The 24,108-nt window shown below is 58.8% G+C and overlaps 1 protein-coding gene across 1 annotated transcript; it reads left to right on the forward strand.

The window, feature by feature from the left end:
• The first annotated feature begins 19,217 nt into the window (after window positions 1–19,217).
• Window positions 19,218–22,972, forward strand: Hmx1 (H6 family homeobox 1). Its single transcript, XM_077110204.1, has 2 exons — window positions 19,218–19,608; window positions 22,323–22,972. Exons 1-2 carry the CDS (start codon window positions 19,218–19,220, stop codon window positions 22,970–22,972), a joined length of 1,041 nt encoding a protein of 346 aa, XP_076966319.1.
• The last annotated feature ends 1,136 nt before the right edge of the window (window positions 22,973–24,108 follow it).

Here is a 24,108-nt window from a genome sequence, read left to right on the forward strand (position 1 = left end):
GCCCACGGGCTGACCGGCGCCCAGGGTCAAGGCCGCGCCCTACCCTTTGGCTAAAACAACAGGCACGGTGCCCTCCCTGGCCATGTCCCAGGCGAGCGCAGGGTCAGCGAGGTGGCGTCGAGGCCATGTGGCTGGGTAGATCTGCGCCCAAGGCTGGGCTCCCGGCCCCAATGCGGAGGCAGCCTTCCCAGACTCGCCTCGGTGGCCTTTGCCACTCAGGGGTTCTAGGTTATTACGGGCAGGAAGGCGGCGAGGGCCATTTTAAGGACTGTCGTCTGAGTCCCGGGGGACAGGCAGGAGCACAGGCCTGCACCCGAGGCCCTGGTTCCTCACTGGGCGGCTGGGGCTCAGATGCAGGGAACTCAGGAAGGCCCGGGGCAGGGGGTGGGGTGGGGGCGGAGGACTGGAGGGGAGCCCAGGAAAGGCGCCCAGGAAAGGGGACACTCGTTCTAGGGACAGGAAGTTTCAGGTTCTTGCTCAGGAAAGGCCTCAAAGGCCCGTATTGAGCCCCGTGGTTGCCGTAGGAGTCACTCCAGTGACTGGTTCTTAAGAACCGGGGTCAGGAACTGGAGGGCAGTGGGGCCCACGGCAGCTGCGGGGACCTCGAGGCCGGTAGCCTCTGGACAAAACTGCGACAAGAAGGGAGCACGGGCGCTGGGTTTGCGAGACTCCCCCTGTGGTGCCCTTCTAAACTCCTGATCCCCACCAGAGCCCTGGACTCTGTGCCCAGTCTGCTCGCCCCCGCTGGCGCCTGCCCTTTCTGGGCTGGGCCCAGCCGCGGGGTGGGATGGAGTGCGGGTTTCCTCCGACCGGCCCTGACTCCTGAGCCGGTGGCCCGAACCCAGCGCCCGGCGCTCAGACGCTTCCCGTCGCAGCTGGGGCCGGCACCTCTCCCGCTGTCGGTGCCGGTGTCCTCGCAGGTGCGCCGGGTCAGCAGTCGCCGGCGCCACTAACTAGGCTCCGCTACAGGGATCGGAGGGGGGCGTTTCCTGGAGCCCGGTGGCTCACCTATTCCAGGAAGGGGAGGGGAGGCGCGCGGTGGGCCGGGCTGGGTAGGCGCGGCCACAAGTGTCCTCTGCTGGGGAGAACAGACCCAAGCTCCGAGAAACCAACAAAACAGAATAACACCGGGCAGGCGGCGCTGTGAGCCGGGCGGGACCCAGGGGCAGGCAGAGGAAGAGGCGGAGGGTTTTCCGCCGGGAAAGCTCTAGCGTGCAGAGGTCCGCGCGTTCCTGCTCCTTGGTCGTGAGACTCCGCGGCGGGCGCGGGGCGGGCCTGCTCTGTCTACCTCTGGGCGCTGGGCAGTCGGGCCTGGAGCTCTCCCCGCCCCCGCCCTCCGCGGGCTGGGGAGGGCGTGGGCACGCAGTCCCGCCGGTGAGGATGCGTCGACTCCCCTGGAAGAGCTGCACGGTTGTCCTCCCTGGCTCTTCAGCACCGGGCCCGCCTTCCGTAGGCGACCCTTGCCAGGTATCCGAGCTTCTGGCACAAGGGCCTAAGAGGGCCACCTGAGCGGCAAGTGGCCCACAGTGTAGGTGCCCTTGGAGCCTGTCGAAGTCCCAGACCAAAACAAACACCCCAACTGGCAGCTTTGCGACAGGTCTTTTGTTCGCTCACCCCCACCCCCAGGCCAGCCAGCGCTGCGGAACTGCTACAGTGGGAGGAAGCCGCCCACTGCGCAGGACCCCAAGGCTCCCAAATGGGGAGCTGGGAGAAGGACCCTGAGCTGAGAGAAGAGGGCAGGACAGAGCTCCGAATGGTGTTGAGGGTCCCCTCCCACCACCCTTCCTCCACCCACCTCACCGTCTTTTCTCTTGCAAAGCAGGGCAGGGATTTCTTGGCTCCCCCAGTCTGGCCTTTGGGCCTTTCCCGAGGCTTCCAGTTTCCGGCACACACCAGTCAAGGTCGCTCTGCCTTACAAAGTGCATTTGCCAGCCTGGATAGCTTCCTTCAGTCAGCCAACCTTTAGTGAGCATCTGCTAAGTGCTGTGGGCGTTTTAGGTCCCAGTGAGTCACCTGGGATGTTGGGATGTGGGGTGAGGCAGGCAATAAACACATCAGTGATCTGTGTGTGCAGAGGGGTCTCAGAAGAGGCCATCCTTGAATGGGATCTGAGTGACACTGCGACTTGAAGAGACTGGGCATGCAGTCGGTTCTGATGTGAGCGCAGACAGTGCCCAGAGGACATGGGGCTGGAAAGACAGCACTGCTGGGACGAGCAGACAGTGGGCACTGCCACCCCAGCAATGGGAAAGAGCAGGTCCTTGTGGGTGCCAGGGGTCAGGAGGTGAACTCAGACCTGGCCTGGCTCAGGGAGTGCAAGCCCTCCTGAGGCTGCTCCCCCCACACTCCCCACCTGCTTGGAAGGTTTCTGAGATGTCAGCAAGTCTGAGCCTGCACCTGGGCATGTTCATGCCCTGCAGTTGACCACAGGCTCACTGAGGTTGGTGTGGGCAGGGTAAGTTGGTCCTGAGTGGGAGGGATCATTATCGTGCCCATTCTTCAGACGAGGAGATTAAGGCATAGATCAGCAAAACAGGCGGAACACAGTGGAAGGAGGTGCATTGCACTGGGGGATGAGCAGCAAATGCCAGCAACCATTTAAGCTGCCTAATCCAGGGGACAACTTGATGTGGGGAGACTGAGCCCCACCTGGGGGAAGGATTTACCCAGAGTTGCCCAAGTAAGGCTGAGCAAGCCCCTGCTGCCTGGACACAGCGAGGGGCATGAGGGGCACAGGACCTCCCAGCTCTGCAGGGTGAAGCCTTCTCCACTCTCCAGGGAGCACAATAGGGTAGCCACATCTGGGAGAGTGGAGCCTGCAGAGAGCACCTGCAGGGTTCTGCCCCTGCTGGGACAGCTGTCAGATTTGCTCCCTGTTGGGGGTCACTGCTGCAGGTGATTAGGTGCAGGTCAGCACTGTGCCCCAGCACTCCAGCCTCTTTAATTGAAGACAGTTTGAGTCTCCTAAGTAGAGACAGTCCTCCCACTCCCAGTTCCCCACCCTGTGGGCTGTTCCGTGTGGTTGTCCCTCTGGCCTTCCCTAATAAAATGAGGCCAGCATTGCACCTGGGGAGGGGGTCTTGGTGGTCCTGCCTCTCCCATCTGTGCACTTGTAGAGACCTAGCAGGAAGGCGGAGCCTTGGTTAGAGTTGGCTAGAACTCATCTTAGTGTACGCAGCAGGCAGTAGTTGCAGCTGGGGTGCTGCCTCTTCCTGACACAGCATGGGGTTAGGGTAGGATGGGGGTGGGAGTGGGGGTAGGGGACTGGCACCAGTCTTTGAGTTAGACCTGGACTCAGTGTGGTTTCGCTTTTCCGTGTAACATCTGCACACTCTTCTGCCTGGTGTGCAGCGAAAGCCCTCAGTCAACCAGACTGAGGGAAGCAGCAGTGGGTGTGGGGGCCCCACCTACAAGACCCAACCTAACAGGATTCAAGGGCAGCGGAGCCCAAGGATGCTAGAGGCTCTGGGTCCTGCTGGGTGGGGGCTGCCACCTACCTTCCTGATCCCCTGTGCTCTGAATAGAGTCCTGGGCACCCTGGAGCAATGGGAAGTGTCCGCCTGAGAAGCGAGGGGTCCCGAGATACTGGGAAGGCAGAAGCAGGAAGATTCGTAGAAGCCTGAGGAATGCAGGTAGTCCCACCAGGGTGGGATGAGTGTGGGCGCTGGGGAGAGGTGCTGCTGGCCTCAGGGAGTGGGAGGCAGTCTCTGCTGGCTTGGAGTGTTGGTTCCTTCCTTCCTTTTCCCACCCGTCTGCTGCACGCCTCTCCTGCACTGGGGAATGAAAACCCCGGCGGGAAGGGCAGTACCTGAGCTCCACTCTGGAACCTGCCAGGACCCCTCCTCAAGGTGCAGATCCCACCGCACAGCAGCGGAGGCCAGTTTGCAGCCTGGGAGGCCCCATCTGCTCTCTGGGCTGTGCCATGCATGGGCTGTCAGTACCTGAGGCTCCGCTGCGAGGGGCAAAAGGACCTGTGCTGGGAATATGGGAGCTGACTGTCCCCACCCCGACTCAGTCCCATCTGCTTGCTGGCAACAGCGACTGGCTTTGACTATTCAGTGTCAGCCTGGCCAGGATATGGCGTGGGAAGGGGTCCTGGTATGATGGCAGGGGGCAGGGGTGCTGACTGTCCTGCAGTGCACCTGGCCTGGTGCTTTGGGTTCCTGGACCTGGTGGAGGCCAGGTGCCTCTCCTGTGTGGGGAGCATCCAGAGTCCCCAGCTGTCGTCCCTGCCTCCCTCTGGGATTCTGAAGGAGCAGCTGGCCTCCCACACCTGGAGCCTCCAGTTGGCATGAGCAGCAGGGGTGGAGGTGCCCAGCAGGGGGTCAGACCCCAGCGTGCTGTGCTGGGGGTGTGGTGGATCCAAACCCCAGCTGGCACCCCACCTCTGCCAAGGACTGGCATGCCCTGGGCATCACCCTGGTCCCTGTTATTATGTTCTCTCTCTCTCTTTTTTTTAATGAATCAAATAAGTGCCTTTTATTTTTATTTATTTTTAGAGAGAGAAAGAGAGAATTATTTATTTTAGTTTTCAGTGGACACAACATCTTTGTCAGGCATGCCAGGCGAGCTCGCTACCGCTTGAGCCACATCCCCAGCCCCTAAAAGAGTGTTTTTTTGTTGTTGTTGTTTGTTTGTTTTGTGGTGCTGGGGATTGAACCCAGGGCCCTGTGCATGCAAGCCAAGCGCTCTATCAACTGTGCCACATCCCCAGCTATTCTCTCTTTTTTTCATCGAGAAAACTCAGGGGTTAATAAGCCAGAGGCTTCCAGAGCTGGGGTGTGGCATTGAAAGACCAGGGACCCTGGAGCAGGATCCACCTGCAGCAGATGGCTGTTGGTAGACCTGAAGCATCTGTGTCTGTTTTTAAGGACAGACCCACGTGCAGGCAGGAGGCAGGGCCATGTTGCTTTCAGAGACCCTCAGTTGGGGACATGATGGTTAGGGGCGGGCGTGGCAGTGGCCCTGCACTGGATGATCATGAAGCAGGAAGGGCTCTCCTGGCACACTCCTGAAGGACTGACCCTGGGGATTCCTGCCCCACTGGAATGGAGCAGAGAAAGAGTCTCCGTCCCCTCCACAGGGCATTGGGCTGGAGGCAGTCAGTGCTGCAGGTCCCCAATCTGCGCGCCTCCCCATCGTGAAATCACACTCTCAGCCCCGCTGTCTCTGTGGACCCTGGAGGTGTTGTCCCAAGCAAGAGTTCCTCATCCCTGGCTGCCCATCGGGCGCTGGCCACCTTCCCTTCCCCCTCCCCGACCACAGTGTCTCCCAACAAAGGGACGCTGTTGGGCTGAAGTTTGAGTGACCCCTGCACTCCTCTAGCTCAGCCTGGCCAACTGCCCTTGCAACCAGGCAGCACCCCTACCCTGACGCAGACTCTGGGTTCCGGAGGCTGGCTCCTGGTGAATTGGGTCAGTCAGCTAACCTCTGCTGGTTTCTTGTGTCAAGAGAAGGATTAAATGGAAAACTGAGCTGATTTCTGGCTAACATGTCACCACAAGGCGATCAGGTTTGCCTCCTGCTGGCATTTGGTACTAATTGCTGGCCAAGAAATGGGGAAGTCAAGCCTCCTGGCTGAGGGATTCTTGGGGCCCCTGGACTTGAGTGCCAGCCCCAGGCAGCAATGGTAGCATCCTCTGATGGGTCTACCTCGGCTCATGGAGATCGGAGGCCTCTTCCGCACGATGCAGCATCAGGAAGCATGAGCCCCCAGGAGACACCGGGTCAGGTCCCCTCCCCTCCTGCTTCTCCCTGGAGCCACCATTTCTTTGCAGTTGGATTATGAAGACTGAACACCTCCCAGCCTGTCTTCCCAGCTGGACTCCTGGGCCTCCCCAGATTGAGTGACTAAATGAAGCGAATGTGCCTCTCCAGGCCTGAGCTGAGGATGAGGGTACACCAGGCCCCGAGACGGTGGAGATGGAAGCCCAGGTGGGGCAGAGTGTAGATGGCCAGGGACGGTGCTGGCAGACACTGGCCTGCCTCGCTGCCCACCAGAAGGCTCAGGTTCCCTGTCCCGGGATCCAGGACTCCTGTAGGTGTATGGAATTCCCGAGGAGACAGTCTCATGAGCACCTGGGAAGGAGGAGGAGACATTTCTAAGCCTCACTTCAGTTCTGCCCCATGGAAGACTCCAGAGACTCTGTTTTTCCATTCCTGTGTGTCCTGGAAGGGGTGGGGCTGGCAGTGCGGAGGAGTCTGAAGAGGGCACCCAGGCGGGATCCAGGCGGGATCCAGTTATCAAGTCCGTTCCACTAACCTCCTGAAGGTGGCGCCCTTGGGACAGGCCGCTGCTTCAGTCCCCCTCTGGCTTTGGTTTTTAAAGACCTTCTGAGTACATTTGTCTGAGCTGCATGTTTCCACTGTGCCAAGGCAGCCAGAGGGTTCCAGAAAGCTGGAGCATCAGCAGACAGTTGGCCAGGACAGTTCAGGCCCAGCTGGTCAAGGTTCAAGAAGCTGTTTTGTGTTAGCACCTCCTCTCTTGGCTCCAACAATGTAAAGCAGGGTGATTTGGACCCTGTTTGTGGACCCATTTATTCAAAGGCTTTTGTTTTGTTATTTTGTGCTGGGAGTTGAACCTGGGGCCTCATGCATGCTAGACAAGGACTCTGCTACTGAGCTATAGCCTCAGCCCTTCTTAAATTTTTATTTCAAAACAAGGTCTTGATAAGTTTCCCAAGCTGGCCTTCAACTTGCGATCATCCTGCCTCAGCCTCTTAAGTAACTGGGATTATAGGTATGTGCCACCATGCCAGGCTCAAGAGTTATTTTATTCTCTGGTACCAGGGATTGAACGCAGGGACGTTCAACCACTGAGCCACATCCCCAGCCCTATTTTGAATTTTATTTAGGGACAGGGTCTCACTGATTTCCTTAGTGCCTCACGTTGCTGAGGCTGGCTTTGAACTCTCAATCCTCCTGCCTCAGCCTCCCGAGCTGCTGGGATTATAGGTGTGTGCCACTGAACCTGGCTCAAGAGTTATTTCAAAGCTGCATCTGTCTCTGTTTCAGTCTCCATGCTGGGTGTCCCTCCAGCACTGCACTGAGAATCAGACCCCCTTGCAAACTGCATCCTGTGTGCTCACCTTCATTCCCAGAAGAGACAGCCGGTTGCCGCTCCTCGCCAACCCTGGCCTCGTCACCCACTTTGGGGTGCTCAGAGTAGGCCAAGCTGTGAAATGAAACCTGCTCATTCCACACGCATCCTAATACATGATCCCCACAAGCGCTGGCACTGAGTGCAGTCAGAGACCAGCTGTTGGTCAGCGCAGGAGTCATGCCTGTGTACAGGGCTCTATATGCAGAGAGGCCTCTGCCTGAGCTGTGCAGGCAGAACAGAGCCTTGAGAGCAAGACCGCACCCTGCTCAGACACAGCGTTCAGAAAGGAATGCCTGCCCTCTGGTGTTGCAGGTTTGGGGTTTTCTGTGGAGTCAGGTGTGAGGGTGGTGGGTTGATGGTACCAGTGTGCTCAGCTATCCAGCTGCTAAGGGTTCCTCCTCTCCTCTCCCTGCCAGGGCCTGCAGCTGAGCTCCAGGGAATCTCTGGGCAGCCTGAGAAGTGGGCAGAAGAAAGGACAATGTGTCCCCCTTCCCATGCCCTGGATCCCCCAACAGGGCTGGGAGCAGGTCCCCAGGCTACAGGAATACTGGGCTGAAGTTCAGTCCTCCCCTCCCCTGAGCCTCCTGCGGGGCTCATGGGAGAAGTCCAGCTGTGCCAGGGCACCCTGGCAGTGACTGCGAGGCAGTGCTTCCCCGAAGGGCGACGTGCAGGAGCTGAAGCCAGAAAACCACAAGGAGGGCTCTGCACGAGGCCATTATTCTGGACCCTCCTTTTGAACTAATTTGCCAGGAAAGCTAGCATTCTAGTTGGGGCTCAAAATCCTGCTTCCTACAGTCACTGGGGTAGTCTGCCCAGGCCCACAGAGATAATGGCTGGTGGCTCCACCAGAGTGCAGGCCCTGGGCTCCGACACTGCGGGAGGCCGGCCAGCACCTGGAGCTGAGCATGTCTGTTTGTCCAGGATACACCTTGGACTGGGTGGTTCTAAGTGGTAGAAATTTACTTCTCATAGTCTGGAGGCTGGGAGTCCAGTGCCTGCAGGTTCTGTGTCTGGTAAGGGCTGGTCTGCTTCCAAGATGGTGCCCTGTTGCTGCACCCTCACCTGAAAGAAGGGCCAGAGGGGCCAGAAATGCCCCCCGGAGCCCTGTTATAGGGCACTAATCCCATCCCTGCCAGCTGAGCCCTGGGTCATCTAGAGCCCCACCTCTTCTTACTGTTGCATTGGGGATGACTGTTTCAACGGGGGTTTTAGAGAGACAAACATTGTAACCATGGCAGTGGCCCCAGAGATATCAGGCCCTGGTCACTTTATACAGAAAAAGGTGCAGTGTGGTTGTCAAGGACTTTGAGATATCCTGGTGGCCCTAAGTGCAACCATGGTGTACTCCTAAGTGGAGCAGGGAGATCTGCTGGGAAGGATGGCCACACGGAGGTGGAGGTGGAGTCAAGCTGGGAGGCAGGAGGGAGCATCCCTGGAGCCTCCGGAAGCCGTGAGCTCAGACTGGGGGCCAAGGCACAGCTGTGCTCCATGGCGACATCCTTGTGGGCCTGCAGTGGCTGAGGCAGACAGTGGGCTGTTGGGAGAAGCACAATGAAGCAGAGGAGAAGAGGAAGAGGAGGTCAAGGCAGGGGCGGGGAGGAGAAAGGGGGAAGAGAAGCAGCAGCAGTAAGCTTGACCCTGGCAGGCTCCCGTAGCCATCCGCTCCCCCCAGCAGCCCCGCACAGGCTCTCTCCATAGAACCAGCTCTTCAGCAAACAGTGATGAGCTTCCTTGTTCGTGCACAAAAATGGAAACATGTGGCGCATCCTTTCCCCACAAATTGATGCGGCCACCGAGGGTGTCTGGGGCTGAGCCAGAGAGCAGAGCTCCTGTGGCCCTGTGGGTGAGGCCGTGGGCACAGCGTGCCATGCTTGGGTCTGGGCAGGTCTGCACAGGATCTGATGAGTGTGGGAAAGGGCAGCGTGTGGAGATGCCTGGGTTGGCAGCGTGGGGCTCTGAGGGCACACGATAGCAGGGTTCTGATGGGCAGATGACAAGAGGCACATGACCCCTTGGGGACTTGTGGGTAGGGTGGGCAGAGTCCCTCTGTGGGGCGGCCATGTGGATGTGGGGGGTACGTCATGTGAGGGGAGTGAGGCCAGGTGGGTGTCATGGGCCTGAGCAGGTGTGGACAGTGTCTGGTGTGGGGTGAGTGGGAAGGGCTGGGTAGGTGCGTAGGTATTTGTGCACCCATGGGGCTGCAGTGCCAATGTGGGTGGGCACATGGTGTAAGGCTATGGCAGGGTCTCTGTGTGTAGGAGTGTGTGGACATGGGGGCGTGGGGGCACGTGGGTGCCCAGGCAGTGTCTGCTGAGAGGCCAAGGAGGGCCCATCCCAGAATGTCAACAGGTCTCAGGTGGGGGCTCAAGTGGCAGGTTCCAGATGGCCAGCACTAACCTGGCTCTGAATCCACATGCACTGGTCTCCTCTCATGTTGAGTAGGTGCAATTTATATCATATATGTGTATGTGTGTGTGTGTGTGTGTGTGTATGTGTGTGTGTGTGTAATATGCATTCAGATGCATTTCCAAGTGGTCAGCACGGCTAGGGCTTGGTTGGCAGGCACCCTCTGATGGCACCATGGTCCTGGCTGATCTGGGCACCCATGAATTCTTCTGTTGAACGTGGGAACTGAGGCTTGGTGTGGTCAAATGGCAACTGCCAAGGGTGAGCTGGCTGCTGCCCAGGAAAGGCCTGATTGCCACCTCCAGGAGGTGAGAGGTCAGCTCATGGTGGCCTGGGGGGGGGTGGTACACAAGCCAATATAGCTACTTGGTTGGCCCTACATCTGGGCGTCTATTGGGGTTCTGACTTCTTGGGTGGCTCCTGGCCTGCCCACCCCTCAGCACTGGCCACCTGCCCAACCCTCCCTCCTGTGCACACTTGAGCCCAGGAGACCCTTGGCCCCCCTACCCCACCACTCTGTGAGCACAGAGAGATGGCCTCAGTGTGCCCTCTGAGACTGTCAATTCTCTTTAGGACCAGACTCCTTCAGTGATCTCCCAGGAATTACTTTGGTGACTTTGAAATTTTCCATTTCATTTTTTCTTTCACCTGGTACAAAACTTGAAGTCCACAAGCCCAGGCCCAGTAGACAGTGGCAGGTCCTCTCACCCTGGGCCCTGGCACCCAGTCGGCTCCTGGAGGGTCCCCCACCACACTGTGCTAGGGTCTGGGGCTGCTGTGACACCGTGCTACTCCTGAGGAGGCTTCAGGACAGAAGCAGGCTTCCTCCCACTCTTCTGGAGGTCCAGAGCCCCAGGTCAAAGAGTGGCCTGGCTGGGCACCAGCAGCTCTCAGGGAAGGCCTGCTCCAGGGCTCTCTCCAGCCTGGGGCTTCCTTGGCCTGTACCGTATATCAGTTTTTTGTTGCTGTGACCCAACTGCCTGACCAAAATAACTTGGAGAAGGAAATGCTTATTTTAGATTCATGGTTTCGGAAGTAGAGGTTCAGTCCACGTTTGGCGGAGTCCGCTGCTCCGGGCCCAAGATGAGGCAGAACATCATGGCTTAAAGGTCTGGTGGAGGAGAGCAGCTGGGTTCATGGCAGCCAGGAAAGGGAGAAAGGGAACCAGGGACCAGCTGCAATCCCCAGGGCACATCCTCAGTGACCTACTTCCTCTAGCCACACCCCACCTGTCTACAGTTGCCACCAGGAATGCATTCAAATTATTAATCCATCCAATGGATTAATCCACTGATGAGGTTCCAGCATTCATGAGCCAACCTTCTCACCTTTGAACACTGCTATGTTGCCTACCACACAAGCTCTCTGGGGGACAACCTCCCCAGGACTTCTCCCTCTCTATGCATCTGTGTCTAGTTTTTCTATGGGACACCCTGCTCAGTGTGATCTCACCTTTACTAGTTACATCAGCAAGAAACCCACCTCCAAATAAGGCCACATTCAGAGGCACTGGGGTTAGGACTTGGAAATGTGCATTTGAGCAGGGGATTACACCCACCAGAGACATACTCACCAACAACCGTTAAGAGTTCATGTAGATGTGCACCTACATTCATGGATATGCCTGTTTACAAATGACCCCTTAACTCAATCCTGGCCCTTGGTGCCTGTTTTCCCACAGATCCTCAGTCCTTGGGGCAGCCCCGTATCAAGGGCCCTGTATTCTGCATCCTGGGTCCAGGTTGTGACCACATGGAGATGGATCACTCCGTATGTGTCCAGCCCCCTCCCTCCTTGTTTGCTTGAAGGGTGTTTCAGTTTTCAGAATTACAGACCCTGCCACAGCGGGTTCCCAGTGGTATTACTAGGTGCTCTGGATCCTTGGGGGTTGTGTGAGTATTCACCAGAAGCCCCCTGTACAAGGCTGCCTGCAGCCAGGGCTGGAAGTGGCTGTTAATTCCATGGAAGGGGAGAGACATATTCTTGTGTCTCTTGTTCCCACCGCCCCCCCCCCCCCCCGGCCCTGGCTAGCCCCTCCCAACCCACCAAAAGGATAACTAAGCCTAGAGAATTCCCCAGACCTAACGACAGACACCTGTGCCCAGCAGACTTTGGGGACCTGAGCAGGAGCCCCACAAACATGTCCTTCATGCACTGCAAGACCCAGGGGGCTGGAAGAGCTGTCCAGGCTAGCGGGGGCTCCTGGGCTGACCAGCTTCAGTTTCTAGAATCTTCCTCTGGACCTCATGAAAGGCTCCCTGCAGCATGGTCACCAGCCCTTTGTTCCAGTCTCTTTTCTCCAACCCCATGTCACTTCCAATCAGGGTCACAGGCAGCCTGAGCTGGTCTGAAGGTCCCCAGTGGTTCTGAAAACAAATCTGTGCTCCATTGTGGAATCCGGACCGCTCCCACCTCGAAGTGCTCTTCACATTAAAACCATACGTCCCGCACCCAGTCTTAAAGTGACCGAAACTGTGAAAATCTTCATGGGGGGTGGGGAGGGGTGTGGAACACCAGATCAGGGCCCCTGGGCTTGGAAGGCAGAGCCAGAGGTTCCAGGAGGAAGCCAAGAGCCAGGCTTTGTAGCACACTTTAAAACTGTCAAAAGAGCATGTGTTGGTTCAAGGCATGCTTTCCTCAGAACAGGAGGAGTCTCCCCAGCTGGGGCCACCACAGCCACCAGCCCAACAAGCCTTCCTATGTCCATTTCCAGAGAAGGAAGTCATGTTTGGAGTCTAACTCTGGTTGTTGACAGGGCTGGGACCCAAATTTACTCATTTCTACCTTTTTATGACACCATCTCGTCTCCAAGAAAAGCTGCCAAACCAGCGGGACAGTCAGATTTCCAACAGAATTGCCCCCTGAGAAGGGTGTCCTCAAAGTCACATCTAGCAGCCTCTCCTGAGCCTGCCCGGGACTGTCAACTGTGTGGAGGAGAGGAAACCCAAACACTGGACAGTGGGCAGGCAGGTGCCCTAAGCAAGGGCAGCAACTTGCTGATGGAGGGAGGATCCAGCTAGAGAGTGTGGCTGTTCCCGGGCCCATTCTTTCAACTTTTTGTTATTTACATACTTTCTGTGGTGTTAGGGGTTGAATCCAGGGGCGCTCCACCCCAGCCGCATCCCCACTCTTTTTTAAGATCCCTCCAGTACCCGGAGGGTACTTTTTAAGTTTTAAAGTTTTCAAAATAAACAGTTGGGAGAGACCGACCTGCAGACCGTCCCTGGTAAGGTCCACGTTTGCTGAGCAACGTTCACCGATCAGGTGAGCGCCTGTCCCCAGCAGGGACCTGGAAGCAGCCACCGAGCCTGGGGCAGGGCGAGCCCAGCGAGAGCCCAGCCGGTGGCCTCTCGGCAGAGCGCGGGGCTTGGGGAGGGCGGGGGCGCAGTCCGAGGTCCCTGCGTCCGCTCCCGAGGCGGCTTCGCGCGTCCTCGTTTGGGTAGGTGGGGAGGCCCTTCCTTCCCCGCTGGCAGGGAAGAGTCCGGGCCTGCGGACCGGGTCGCGGGATGCGCACCCGCGCTGCGCCCGGAGGGCCTGGAGGACGCGCCACAGCCCCTGCAGCCCCGCTGCTCGGCTCAGACATCGGACGACGGGGAGCTGGGGCGGGAGGGCCGGGCCGCCTCGTCCCTGGGCACGCGAGGACCAGGGCGCGTGGCTCTAGGTCCCTTCCCCACGCCCCGGTCCTGCCCCTCCTCCCCCAGTCACCGGATCCCGGGTCCCGCCCCCATCTCCTCCCAGCCTTTCCCTCCCTTCTCCCCCCTCGCGTCCCTTCTCTTCCCCTCTTCTAGCCCAACCCCCTTCTCCTCCCTCCCCCTCCCTCTTCCTTCCTCCCCCTTGCTCCTCTTCTCCCTCTCCCTCCCTCCTCTTCTCCCTCCCCCCCTTCTCCCTCCCCCTCCCTCCTCCTCCCTCCCCTCCTCCCGACAGCCTCCGGGCGGCCAAGTGAACTCCGGGAAGCCCACTTAACACATTATGAAAATGATCTCCTTTTTCCAGTTTTAAGGGAGACTTTCACAAGGAGGGAAGTGGTTAGACCCTCAAAAGGCAGCCAAAGTAATTTTCAAACATTTGGTCTTTTTCAAGGCAGATGCTTTTAATATATACCAAAGACCTGTCCACAGCATGGTGTCCCCTCAGCCTCCTTCCCACTGCACAGCTGAGGACACTGAGGTTTCCAGGGCCCAAGGGAGGACAGGAGCCCTGGTGGCCAGACTCTGCCAAGGGCAGTTTGTGCTGGTTGTAACCTAAGGGAGAGGCTGTGGCGAGTCCACAAGAACCACCCACTGGCTGCTGCCAGGGTCTGGGCCAGGGTAGTCAGTCGGGGAGGCTGCCTGGGATGGCTGCAGGGCCATGGTTGGTGCCTCGCCCTTCTCCCTGTGCAGCCAGCGCGCCAGCCTGCTGTTTCCTGATCCCAGCTGTGGCTCTGTGCTGGCTAACTCTGGACCAGAGCTAAGCACCTCATTTTGGATGTCCTGGCTTCCTATCCACCCTGCAGATTCTGTGACTTTCCATGACTCTGCCGAAAACCCAGCTTTGATCTTGTCACTTCCCTAGCTCAACAAGCTTCAGTGGCTCCCCCTGCTTTGCAGATTCAGAACCTACTCTTTACCGTGGCTTGTGGTCCCACAGGAACCTGATTCTCAGCTTACCAACTCCTCAATTGCCCTCGGCCCTGCAGCTCCTTCACCCTGTCAGCGAGCAAAGAATCACCTCAAACACCCAGGATTCCCTTTTTCTGCGTCACCGTGTCACAAGTGTGACAGAAGAGCTGATGCTGGGGAACATGGGAGGAAATGGAAACAGGCACAGCTATTGTGAAGAAAAATTCTGGAGAACAATTCTGAAGTGCTCAGGGAGGTTGCCTCTACCTAGACCAGCACCTAAGATCTCCACCCTCAGGCATCACCTCCAGAAAGTCTCTCAGCCCATCAAGAAGATGGAAAGGTCTGCTCATTCCAGTGTGTCCGCAAGAGTGGTGCAGAAACAACCTGGGCTCCTCCAGAGGGAAACAGCATTGACTCAGCAGGTATGTTTTCCTGAGGGACCACAAAGTATTTCTCATACGGTCGGACAAAGGTGACTTCAGCCTTCTTCCTACTGGAGCAGGGGGTCTCTGTCCCCTCCCCTTGGACGTGGGTGGAAGCTGCGACAGCTCTAATCAATCGAGTGTGGTGGAGTAAGGATTGCATTCCCAGGCTAGATTCCGCCTGCTCCCCTGTCTCTGTCCCCTCTTTTCCCAGGAACCCAGTCCCATGGAGAGGCCCCTGTAGGGGTCTCTCACAGCAGCACCAGCCCCAGATAAAGGAGCAGATGTGCTGTAGATGAGCCCCATGTGCTACCACACACTTCAAGATTCCCAACTGGGGCCCAGACTTCATGAACTGGAGATGAGCCATCCTGATCCAGAGGGGCTCTGAGCACTCTCACAAACGGCTGTGTTGCTGTTTGGGGGATTGTGTACGCAGCTGTAGTAATGGAACAACAGCATGTGAATTCTGGATTAGTACATAGCAATTACAAAAAGGAACCGCAGAGGAGACAGTGCCGTAACCCACTACTCTGAGGCTGGAGCAAGGATCACAAGTTCAAGGCTAGCCTGGGGAACTTAGTGAAGCCCTGTCTTAAAATAAATAAATAAATAAATAATTAGAAAGGGTTGGGGATGCAGTTCAGTAGCAAAGCACTTGCCCAGCATTCCTGAGTCCCTGGGTTCCATCCCTAGCACCTGGGGGCCGGGTGTTCCTGCAAGGATCAACATAGATCTATCAACATAGGTACATCGTGCACACACAGCAGGTTGGGCACCCTCAGATTCCACCAATCACAGATAAGAAAATATTCAAAAGATGGGCTTGATTCCCAACACTGCAAAATAGATTCATATATATATATATACATACCTACACATATATATGAAAACCTGCACTGAACAGGTAGACTGTCTTCTTGTCATGATTCCCAAATAAAGTACAACAGCTTTTTACATTGTATCTGGTATCACAAGGCTTTAGCTATGACTTAAAACTACACAGAGATTTGCATAGGTTTGATACAAATACAGCTCCATTGTATATCAGAGACTTGAGAATCCTCCCAGTTTGGTTTGATAGGGGGTTAACTAGATTTTTTAATGAGAAGTAGAAGCATATAATGTTGTATTGTTTTTGTAAATTAATACATAAAAGCAGGTACTTGGGACAGCAGGGAATGAGGTAAAGAGAAACAAGATTGGGATGAGGTATGAAAGAAATAAAAATAAAATCTAAATAAAATAAAATCTAAATTGTAAAATTGTTCCCAAAAAAGTTTATTAAAAAGAAAAAAAAAAAAACCGAGTTGTGGCTGCCTGTAGTTTGGGATTCGGATCTGTGTGCTGGGATCATTCCCATGACCCATTCCTCAGATGCATGGGGCATCTTGGTTAGGAGCCCTGAGTTGGACACTGGGTTACAATGGTGAGGAGGACCCCGCTGAAGGCAGAGCTCTCCAACAGAGAGGGTTCTGGACTCCCTGCCGGTCTGCTGGAGAGCCTAGGGCGCTCCCAGGGGACAGCGCAGCAGAGATGCCAGGAAGGGCAGAAGAAGACTGAGAAGTGACAGGCATGGTGGCCATTGTCCGTGAGGAAGGATGGTTGTGGCCTGGGGGGAGTGCGGGGCGACCTCTCACAGATGGACATACAGGAAGTGGCCGGGTTTTGGAGCTGGGGCAGTTCCCCAATCCACGAATTCTGTCTGGTACCTACTGGGCAGGGGAACCTTGGGTCCTGGCCCTGGGAAAGCCAGAGGTCCCAGCTGAGAGAGGCAACTTCACAGAGTGTCTCTGGAAGCTCGTCCCAACTGTCGCTGACCTGAGAACCACTGGACACCCCGACCTGCCACCTCCAAACGCACGAAGCCCCGAAGGCAGCGATCCCGGTTCACCGCCTCTGCCCACAGTCCAATCCCGAACCCTCCGCTCACCGGGACGCAGGAGTGCCCACTCGGCCCCAGGAGCCCAGGACCAGCACCCGGCACCGGCACCGGTTGGGCCAGCTCGCGCGTCCCAAACTGCCTCCCGCCCACTCGACAGTTCCAGCGCTGTGTCCCAGGCTTCGCCTTAACCGTCTTCGTGAACCACGAGGGCTGCCAGAGTGGATAGTCTAGAGCTGGGGTGCGTCAGCTGCCTCCGGGTGTCCCCCGTAGGGGTCGGGTTGCACTTTCGCCACCAGTCACCAAGGCCGACGCCAGTGGCCAGGAGCACTCTCCAGGCTCACCGCGCGCATCGCCTGGCACCGCGGCCCCGCACGCCCGCCCTGCAGGCGCCGCTCTCACATGCGCCCCCCAGAAGCGGTAGGAGGGCAGTGGTGGGCGCCTGGCGCCTCGCAGCCTCCACTCCCGCGCCTCGCAATGCCGGCGGCGCTGGCGCAGGTTTTCAGGTTCCTGATCTAGGGCCACGAGTCCCAGAGAAGAGGGACTTTGAATCCAGGCTCTGAGGAAGCCGCCTCAGAGGGGGCTTGAGGAGGACACGCCCGCATCCTGAAGGTGCTCCAAGAAGGGGAAACCAGGGCTCAGTCCTTGCAGGTTTGGGTTGGACGGAGAGGAAACGAGAGGAGGCCCCGCTGGAGGTGGACCTGGCAACCTGCACATATTGGTGATTATCCAAATCGCGCCCTTCCTGCAGTCGTCGCCCTGTTACTTGGGGACACTCTCTGGCTTCAGTCGCCCCGTTTGTCCAAACTCCTCGGAGTAGACGACGTTTGCCCAGAGCTTGTGGGCTCCTCCTCCTCCAAACGAATTTGGGTGACCCTTTATTCCCTGGGCTCAGCCCCTCTGGCTGGGGCACCTGCAGTCCTTGGTGTCTCTGACCCTGGACACCCCAGGGATCAGGACTTAGGAGACCTCAGCTCTTTGCTAAGCCGCCCAACTTTGGCTCGGGGTCTCAACTATGAAATGGGGTTAGGAACCCGTCCATGTGGCTGTCTCAACCCACCCAGTCCCTGATTTGATTCTTTTTGCCCCACTTGGGGAAGAAGATAGGTTGAACATCTGCTGCAGGAAGTCCACCTCCCGCCCTAGGTTGTGCAGCCACTGGGCACCAGAGGTCCTCTACCACTGCCGCCAGAAGGCGCGCCCAAGAGGTGCACCCAGAACTGTGCTTTGTCTGCCGCCGCTGCAGGCCCAGCCCACAGGGTCCCACTGTCTGGGCCTCTGGACCCACCCAGCATCCTATCCCGCTGCTCTGCTGCCAGGCTGGACTCGGACATCCATGCAGGGCGAGCTCTAGGCCTGGAGCCTGGAGCATCAACTGGGGGAGTCTCTTCCCGCGTCAGTATTTCCCTCCGGAAAATGGGGTGATGCTCACTTCACGATGGTCTGGGAAATGAAACGAGGGGGACGTTCCTGTTGTGGACACAGGTTGCGGGCAGTCACCAGCGGGCGGCTGGATGCATCTCTCGGCTACAACTCAGCGCGCCCATGTTGTGATGGGTGACTTGGCAGTCACCTGCCAGCAGATGAAGTGTATCAGAAAGTTACCAGCTCTTCTGTCACCTAGCTCCTGAAATGGGAGGGGGCTCCCCAACTCTTACAGGCAGAGAAACGGAGGTTCAAAAAGGGACTTGCAGCCAAGACCTCTGGGAGGGGTGGGGACGTGACTGGGCCGTAAGATCCCACCCCTTCCACGGCCAAGGCCGCGGGGAGTTGGCGGCACCTGTGCCAGTGCAGTGGGGACCCGCTCCCACGGGGAGGATCGCGGGAAGTGCCCTGCACGGTTGCATTTCCTTACACACTGAGACGGAGCCCGGAATGGAGAGTTCTAGCGAACTGCAATTCGCAAAAAAAAGCGTATTTCGTAAAATGTAAATATTAAAATTGATGCATTTTTGCAGCCCTGCTTTGGCAAAGCTCCCTTGTTTAAATGGTTTGCAGGGTCTTAAAAAATAAGTGAAAGATTGCAGCCCATCTTCTTGTGGTTTCTTAGAAGACTTGGTGTCTTCACACTGCCCCACACACGCTCACATACATACAGACGCACACATGCACACATGACATACACGCGCGCGCGCACACACGCACACACATGGATTCGCTGGGTCCACTGCTCTCCCGCGGCGGGGTAATTACGGATCTTGCCGGACGGTGATTGGTCAATCTGTCTTCATCGGGGCTTTGCATCCAATGGGCAGTGGTCCATCCGAGGCCCCGCCCTCGGGGGGGGTGGCGCGGACCGCTGGAATGCGTCACACTGGGCCCGACAGGCGCGACCCCCCACCCGTGCCCCGGGCCGCTCGCCTTAGCCACGCCGCCGCCTGCGCTCAGGGTCGGAGCGGCGTCTACGCCAGTGGCCACGCTCGGGGCCGCCGCGGCGTCCTTGGGACTGAGTTGGCCGCCTGCCCGGCGCGCGCCGCCCCGCCCCCGGCCCCTCCCCCCTCCCCGCCCCCGGTTAGGCCGACCCCGGCGGCGACCAGAGCGGCGACGTGAAAGGCGAGCGAGGCTGCCTCCCCGGCGGCTGTCGGCGCGCACCCGCTCCCGCCCAGCCCAGCCCAGCCCAGCCCAGCGCCGAGGCCGCCGCCTGCCCCGCGGGGCCCGACGCCAGCGCTCCGGGCAGCGGCTCCAGGCCCGGCCCGCGCGTGCGCCTGGGAGCCGCGTGCCACCATCCCCAGCGGGGACTGGCCGCGCCCCGGGCACCGGGGACCCCAAGGAGCCCAGCAGAACCCGACGGGCCCGTGGCCGTGATGCCGGACGAGCTGACGGAGCCCGGGCGCGCCACGCCAGCCCGCACCTCCTCCTTTCTCATTGAAAACCTACTGGCTGCCGAGGCCAAGGGCGCGGGACGCGCTGCCCAGGGCGACGGCAGCCGTGAGGAGGAGGAAGAGGACGACGACGACGCAGAGGATGAGGACGCCGAGCAGGCGCGGCGGCGACGGCTGCAGAGGCGGCGACAGCTGCGAGCGGGCACCGGGCCTGGCGGGGAGGCGCGCGCCCGGGCGCTGCTTGGGCCGGGTGCGCTGGGCCTCGGTCCCCGGCCGCCCCCCGGGCCCGGGCCGCCCTTCACTCTCGGTTGCGGAGGTGCGACGCGCTGGTACCCACGGGCGCACGGCTACGGAGGCGGCCTCAGTCCCGACAGTGAGTGAGGGCGCCCGGAGGGGTGGACCAGGCGGTGGGGCTTGGCTTCCCCTCCGCATTCGTTTGGAGACTGGTGGCCGCCCTTTGTGCTCCCCCCTCCCTTATTTGTAATAAAGTCTGGGTGGTGTGGGGTCCCACGGAGCCCCTTGCTGGGCGAGTTTGGAAGCTCTCTTCCTGAGCAGGGGTCAGAGATGGAGCTGCACCCATGGCCTGGTCTAAGGAGGCAGGGAGCAGACGAGAGGGGTCCCCTATCCCGAACTACAGACTGCTGGAGGAGAGAGAGAGAGAGTGAAACCACACAGGGAAAGATAGGAGAAGGGAGAGAGGGGTGGGAGAAAAGAAAATGGAAGGATGGAGGAAGAAGGAGGAATGTGGTAAGAGGAAAATGGGAGACCGCCAAAATTCTATAGCATCGACACATGTGTGTGTATTGTATATGTGTCCACCCGTGAGAGGAAAGTGAGCTGATGCAGGGAGGACAGAGGGAGGGCCAGCAAAGTTGAATCCCCTGAAAAAATAACGGGGGCGCTGAGCAGAAGGTGCTGCGTTGCCGTTGCAGGGGCCTCTCCCCCTCTTTTGCCCCACATTCCTCTTTTCCTCCACTCTGTGGGGTGGGCTGAATGGAGGGAGCTTCTTCCATAGTAGCAGTGTCTCCCAGAATCCTGTTTCCTTAGTGCCAGCTTTAGATGGAGACGGGGGCAGGGCCTAGTCCTCTCCCAGGGCCCTCCTGGGTCCCAGAGCTGTGCCAGGCAAACGGGGGGGGGGGGCTGCTCTGAAGCCCCTAGTCCAACCCTCCTGCATCGTCTCTGCCTCCCCCGCCAGCCTTTGTTTCCTGGTGAGACCTCAGAGACGGGGCAGGGGTTTCTCAGCGCCAGAACCCACTCTGGTCTCGGGCCTGGGCATTCTGAATCTTGAGTTCTGCCTCCCTCTGCCAGGGTTGCTGCCACCCCTATGAACCTACCCTTTGGAGGGAGAGCCCTGGAAGAAGGATCAAGAAAGCCGTTTTAACCCCCAGCCCCACTTTGCCAGCCCCTCTGCAAACTCTTTTCCAGGCTCAGGGCTCTGGAATCCATTTGGTATCTGTGTGCATGCCTGTGTGTTCTGGGGGAGTAAGCAGCCCCTCTCCCTGTTTGAATAATCCCCTTCTTGGTTTGGGAGTGACCCCCTTGCAAAAAGACCCACATCTCAGAGCCCAAAATACCCAGACACCCCACCCTCTTAATGTAAATTTGAGCAGTGCTTCGGTGGTTTGCTTGAAATCTGGTAATTCAATTTAGTGCCCCTCTGGGGGTGATTCTGAAAAGGATCTTGCAGGGTAATATTTGTCCTCCCCCTGCCCTGGGCCCATCCTCACCTGCAGCCCAAGCAGCAGTCCCCACAGAGGCGGCTTCTTCTGATAGCTCCTTATTTCGTGCAATGCGGGTTAGGGTCCCAGTTTCACCCCAGAACAGGCAAGCCTGCTTGATGCCTGTGGGAATGTGTGTACCTCTGTTCATCTGGAGGGCTGGGTGTTGTGGGGAGGTAGAGATTGCCCAGATCTAGTGATCGGAACAACTGCAACCTGATTTCTCCGTGGGCACCAAGATGAAGCATGTTGTGGGGGTTGGGTAGGGGCAGAAGCGAGATCTGCAGAGCTGGAAGAACACCATGCCAAGCCCTCACACCAGCCCACTGAGGTCTGCACTGTTCACACAGGCATGCTGAGAGCTCACACTGGGGCACACCCCTTGTCCACCTGAGCCCTTGGTTTCAAGGGCCAGCCAAACTCCACCTCAGCCTCCGGTCTGTCAACCAGGACCTGCCCTTTGGTGTGGGGGCTTCAGTGAGGGGCAGGCTGGTCCCTGCAGTGGGCGGCGCTGCCCTCTTCAGAGCATGGACTCAGCAGTCCCTGTGGGTTTTGTACCGTACCCCAAATCTGCAGGCTGAACCTCCAGCACAGAAGGTGTTTGGTTCTGGGTGGGACTGCTGGTTTCCTGGTGCTCCCTTTGAGCGGGATTGTGGCTGGACAAGGCATGCTTCTGTGGCTGGACAAGGCATGCTTCTGTGGGCATCTGGTCAGGGGTCCAAAGTATTGGAGGGGGGGGATGCTTATATCACTTAGCTGCATTTTACTTTTGAGGATTGGCTGCCTTCTTCTGGAGGATGTTTCCATGCACGCAGACAGGCAGACAGCGTTGTGCCTCTGCTCCTGAGTGCACTGTGAGGGTCACTGCAGGCCTTTATTCCTGTGCTGGGAGGCTCTGAGGGCCGGGCGGGTGTGCAAGGGTGGCTCTATGCTTGTTTTCCTCTTTCTGGGAAGGACGTACTTCCTCTGGTCCCAGGGGTTCCTGTGGGTCTTTTGTGCCTTTCCCCAGGGCAGGCAGTGCAGCCAGGGGGAGTAGCCAGAGGGCTCCCTGCCTTTTGTGCCTTTGCATTTTCTTTTCTCTCCCTTCCCTTCTTTCTCGGTTCTCTGGGCTGTGGGTGTGCATATCTGAGTGAGAATGTCTCCTCCGAGGAGGAGGTGGACCTGAAAAGCCAAGATCTGTGGATTTGCCACAGATCTTGGCTTTTCAGGTTCACCTCCTCCTCTTCTGCCTCCCTCCTTATTCCTACCCCAAACCTCCAGTTCTAGATGCCAGGGCCCTAATGTGCCATGTTTTCCAGCTTGAGGTGGTGGATGATCTCAAGGTGGAGGCCGCCCGGAACAAAACATTATGCACCTCTCTCCCCTGCAGCCAGTGACCGGGACTCACCGGAGACCGGCGAGGAGATGGGGCGCGCAGAGGGCGCCTGGCCGCGGGGCCCCGGGCCGGGAGCGGTGCCGCGGGAGGCAGTGGAGCTGGTGGCGCAGGGCCCGGTGGCTGGCGGGGAGGAGGCCGCGGAGCTGGCAGAGGCCCCGGCCCCCTCGGCGGCCGCGGAGGCGCGCGGCGGCGTCGGGGGTCGCAGGAAGAAGACGCGCACGGTCTTCTCGCGCAGCCAGGTCTTCCAGCTGGAGTCCACCTTCGACCTGAAGCGCTACCTGAGCAGCGCGGAGCGCGCCGGCCTCGCCGCCTCGCTGCAGCTCACCGAGACCCAGGTCAAGATCTGGTTCCAGAACCGTCGCAACAAGTGGAAGCGGCAGCTGGCCGCCGAGCTGGAGGCCGCCAGCCTGTCCCCGCCCGGCGCGCAGCGCCTGGTCCGCGTGCCGGTGCTCTACCACGAAAGCCCCTCGGCCTCGGCCGGCGCCGGGCCCCCGGCCGCGCTGCCCTTCCCGCTGGCTCCCCCGGCGCCCGCGCCGCCCCCACCGCTGCTCGGCTTCTCCGGGGCCCTGGCCTACCCGCTGGCCGCCTTCCCCACAGCTGCCTCCGTGCCCTTTCTGCGGGCGCAGATGCCGGGCCTGGTGTGAGCCTCTGTGAGCCCGCCGCTGGCCAGCATCCTCCCCAGGTTGCTGCAGACCCCGGTGGACCGGCAGTGAAGGTGGCCACGGTGGGTGCAGGGCGCGGTTCGATCGGGGCGGGTGGCCTTCTAGGGCCGCCTCTGTACCTCAGTGTGGGGCCCCAGCTGCTGTTCGGAGCCCCTCCAGAATGTACCAGGGCCGCTCCCCAAGCAGCTGCAAGGCTGGATCCTGCGGAGAGGGGCCATAGGAAGACAATCAGCGGCAGGCCGGGGCCAGGCCTGTCTCTGCAAAGCGGGGCTCCTGCCTTTAGGGCCCGCAGCAGCAGCAAACTTCCAGCAGGCTGTCCCAGGGGCTTCGAGGTGACTGTCCCCACGCACACTGCCCCAATGCAAAATGTGCTTTCCTGGGACAAAGCAGGACCCAGAGGGCAGTCCCCAGGCAGCAAGGACTCCCCTTGCAGGAACTGACCCTCCTTTCCTAGAAGACAGGCCGGCTGGGTCTTCTCTCCTGGGCTGCAGCCTCTGTTTTCCTGGTGAAGATTTTTTTTTAAATCAATTTACTTATTGCGTATGGAATAAAAAGGGACATTTTCTGGATGGTTTCACTGCTTTGTGATCCCGGGCAGGGCCCTCCTCTGGTAGCAGGCTCTGTGGAGGCCCTCTCTCCCTACTTTCCCACACTGACCAGGGAACTGGGAGCCTGGGCCTGGTGAAGTGGGCAGGAGATGGTGGCAGTGGGGTTTGTTCCCTAAGTCCCAGCTCTGCCTCGGGGTGATAGCCTTGGTGGCCCAGGAAGGGGGAGCAGGGAAAGCAGAGCGGTTCCCAGGAGGCAGAGGAGGCAGGGGAGGCAGGATGGAGGCTTGCAGCCTCGGCTTTCCTCCCCCGGGCACTTGGGGTTCTGAGTCCTGTTGAATTTTTCTCTGGGCCCAAACAAAACATTTGCACTCCCTGAGGGTGAGGTGAGGGCGCCCACGCCCACTCCTGCTGGGGTCTCCTTCTCTGCAGCCTCCAGCACGGGGGCTCAGGACCAAAAGCTGTTCTGATGGTCTGGGTTGCTGGGGTTGCCCATCTCCATGAACCCAAGGCAGCTTGCTTGGGGTGGAGGTGGGGGCTCTGCCATGTACGGACAAGGGACCCTTCATTCGA

This window comes from Callospermophilus lateralis, chromosome 8, assembly GCF_048772815.1.
Source record: "Callospermophilus lateralis isolate mCalLat2 chromosome 8, mCalLat2.hap1, whole genome shotgun sequence".
NCBI lineage: Eukaryota > Metazoa > Chordata > Mammalia > Rodentia > Sciuridae > Callospermophilus > Callospermophilus lateralis.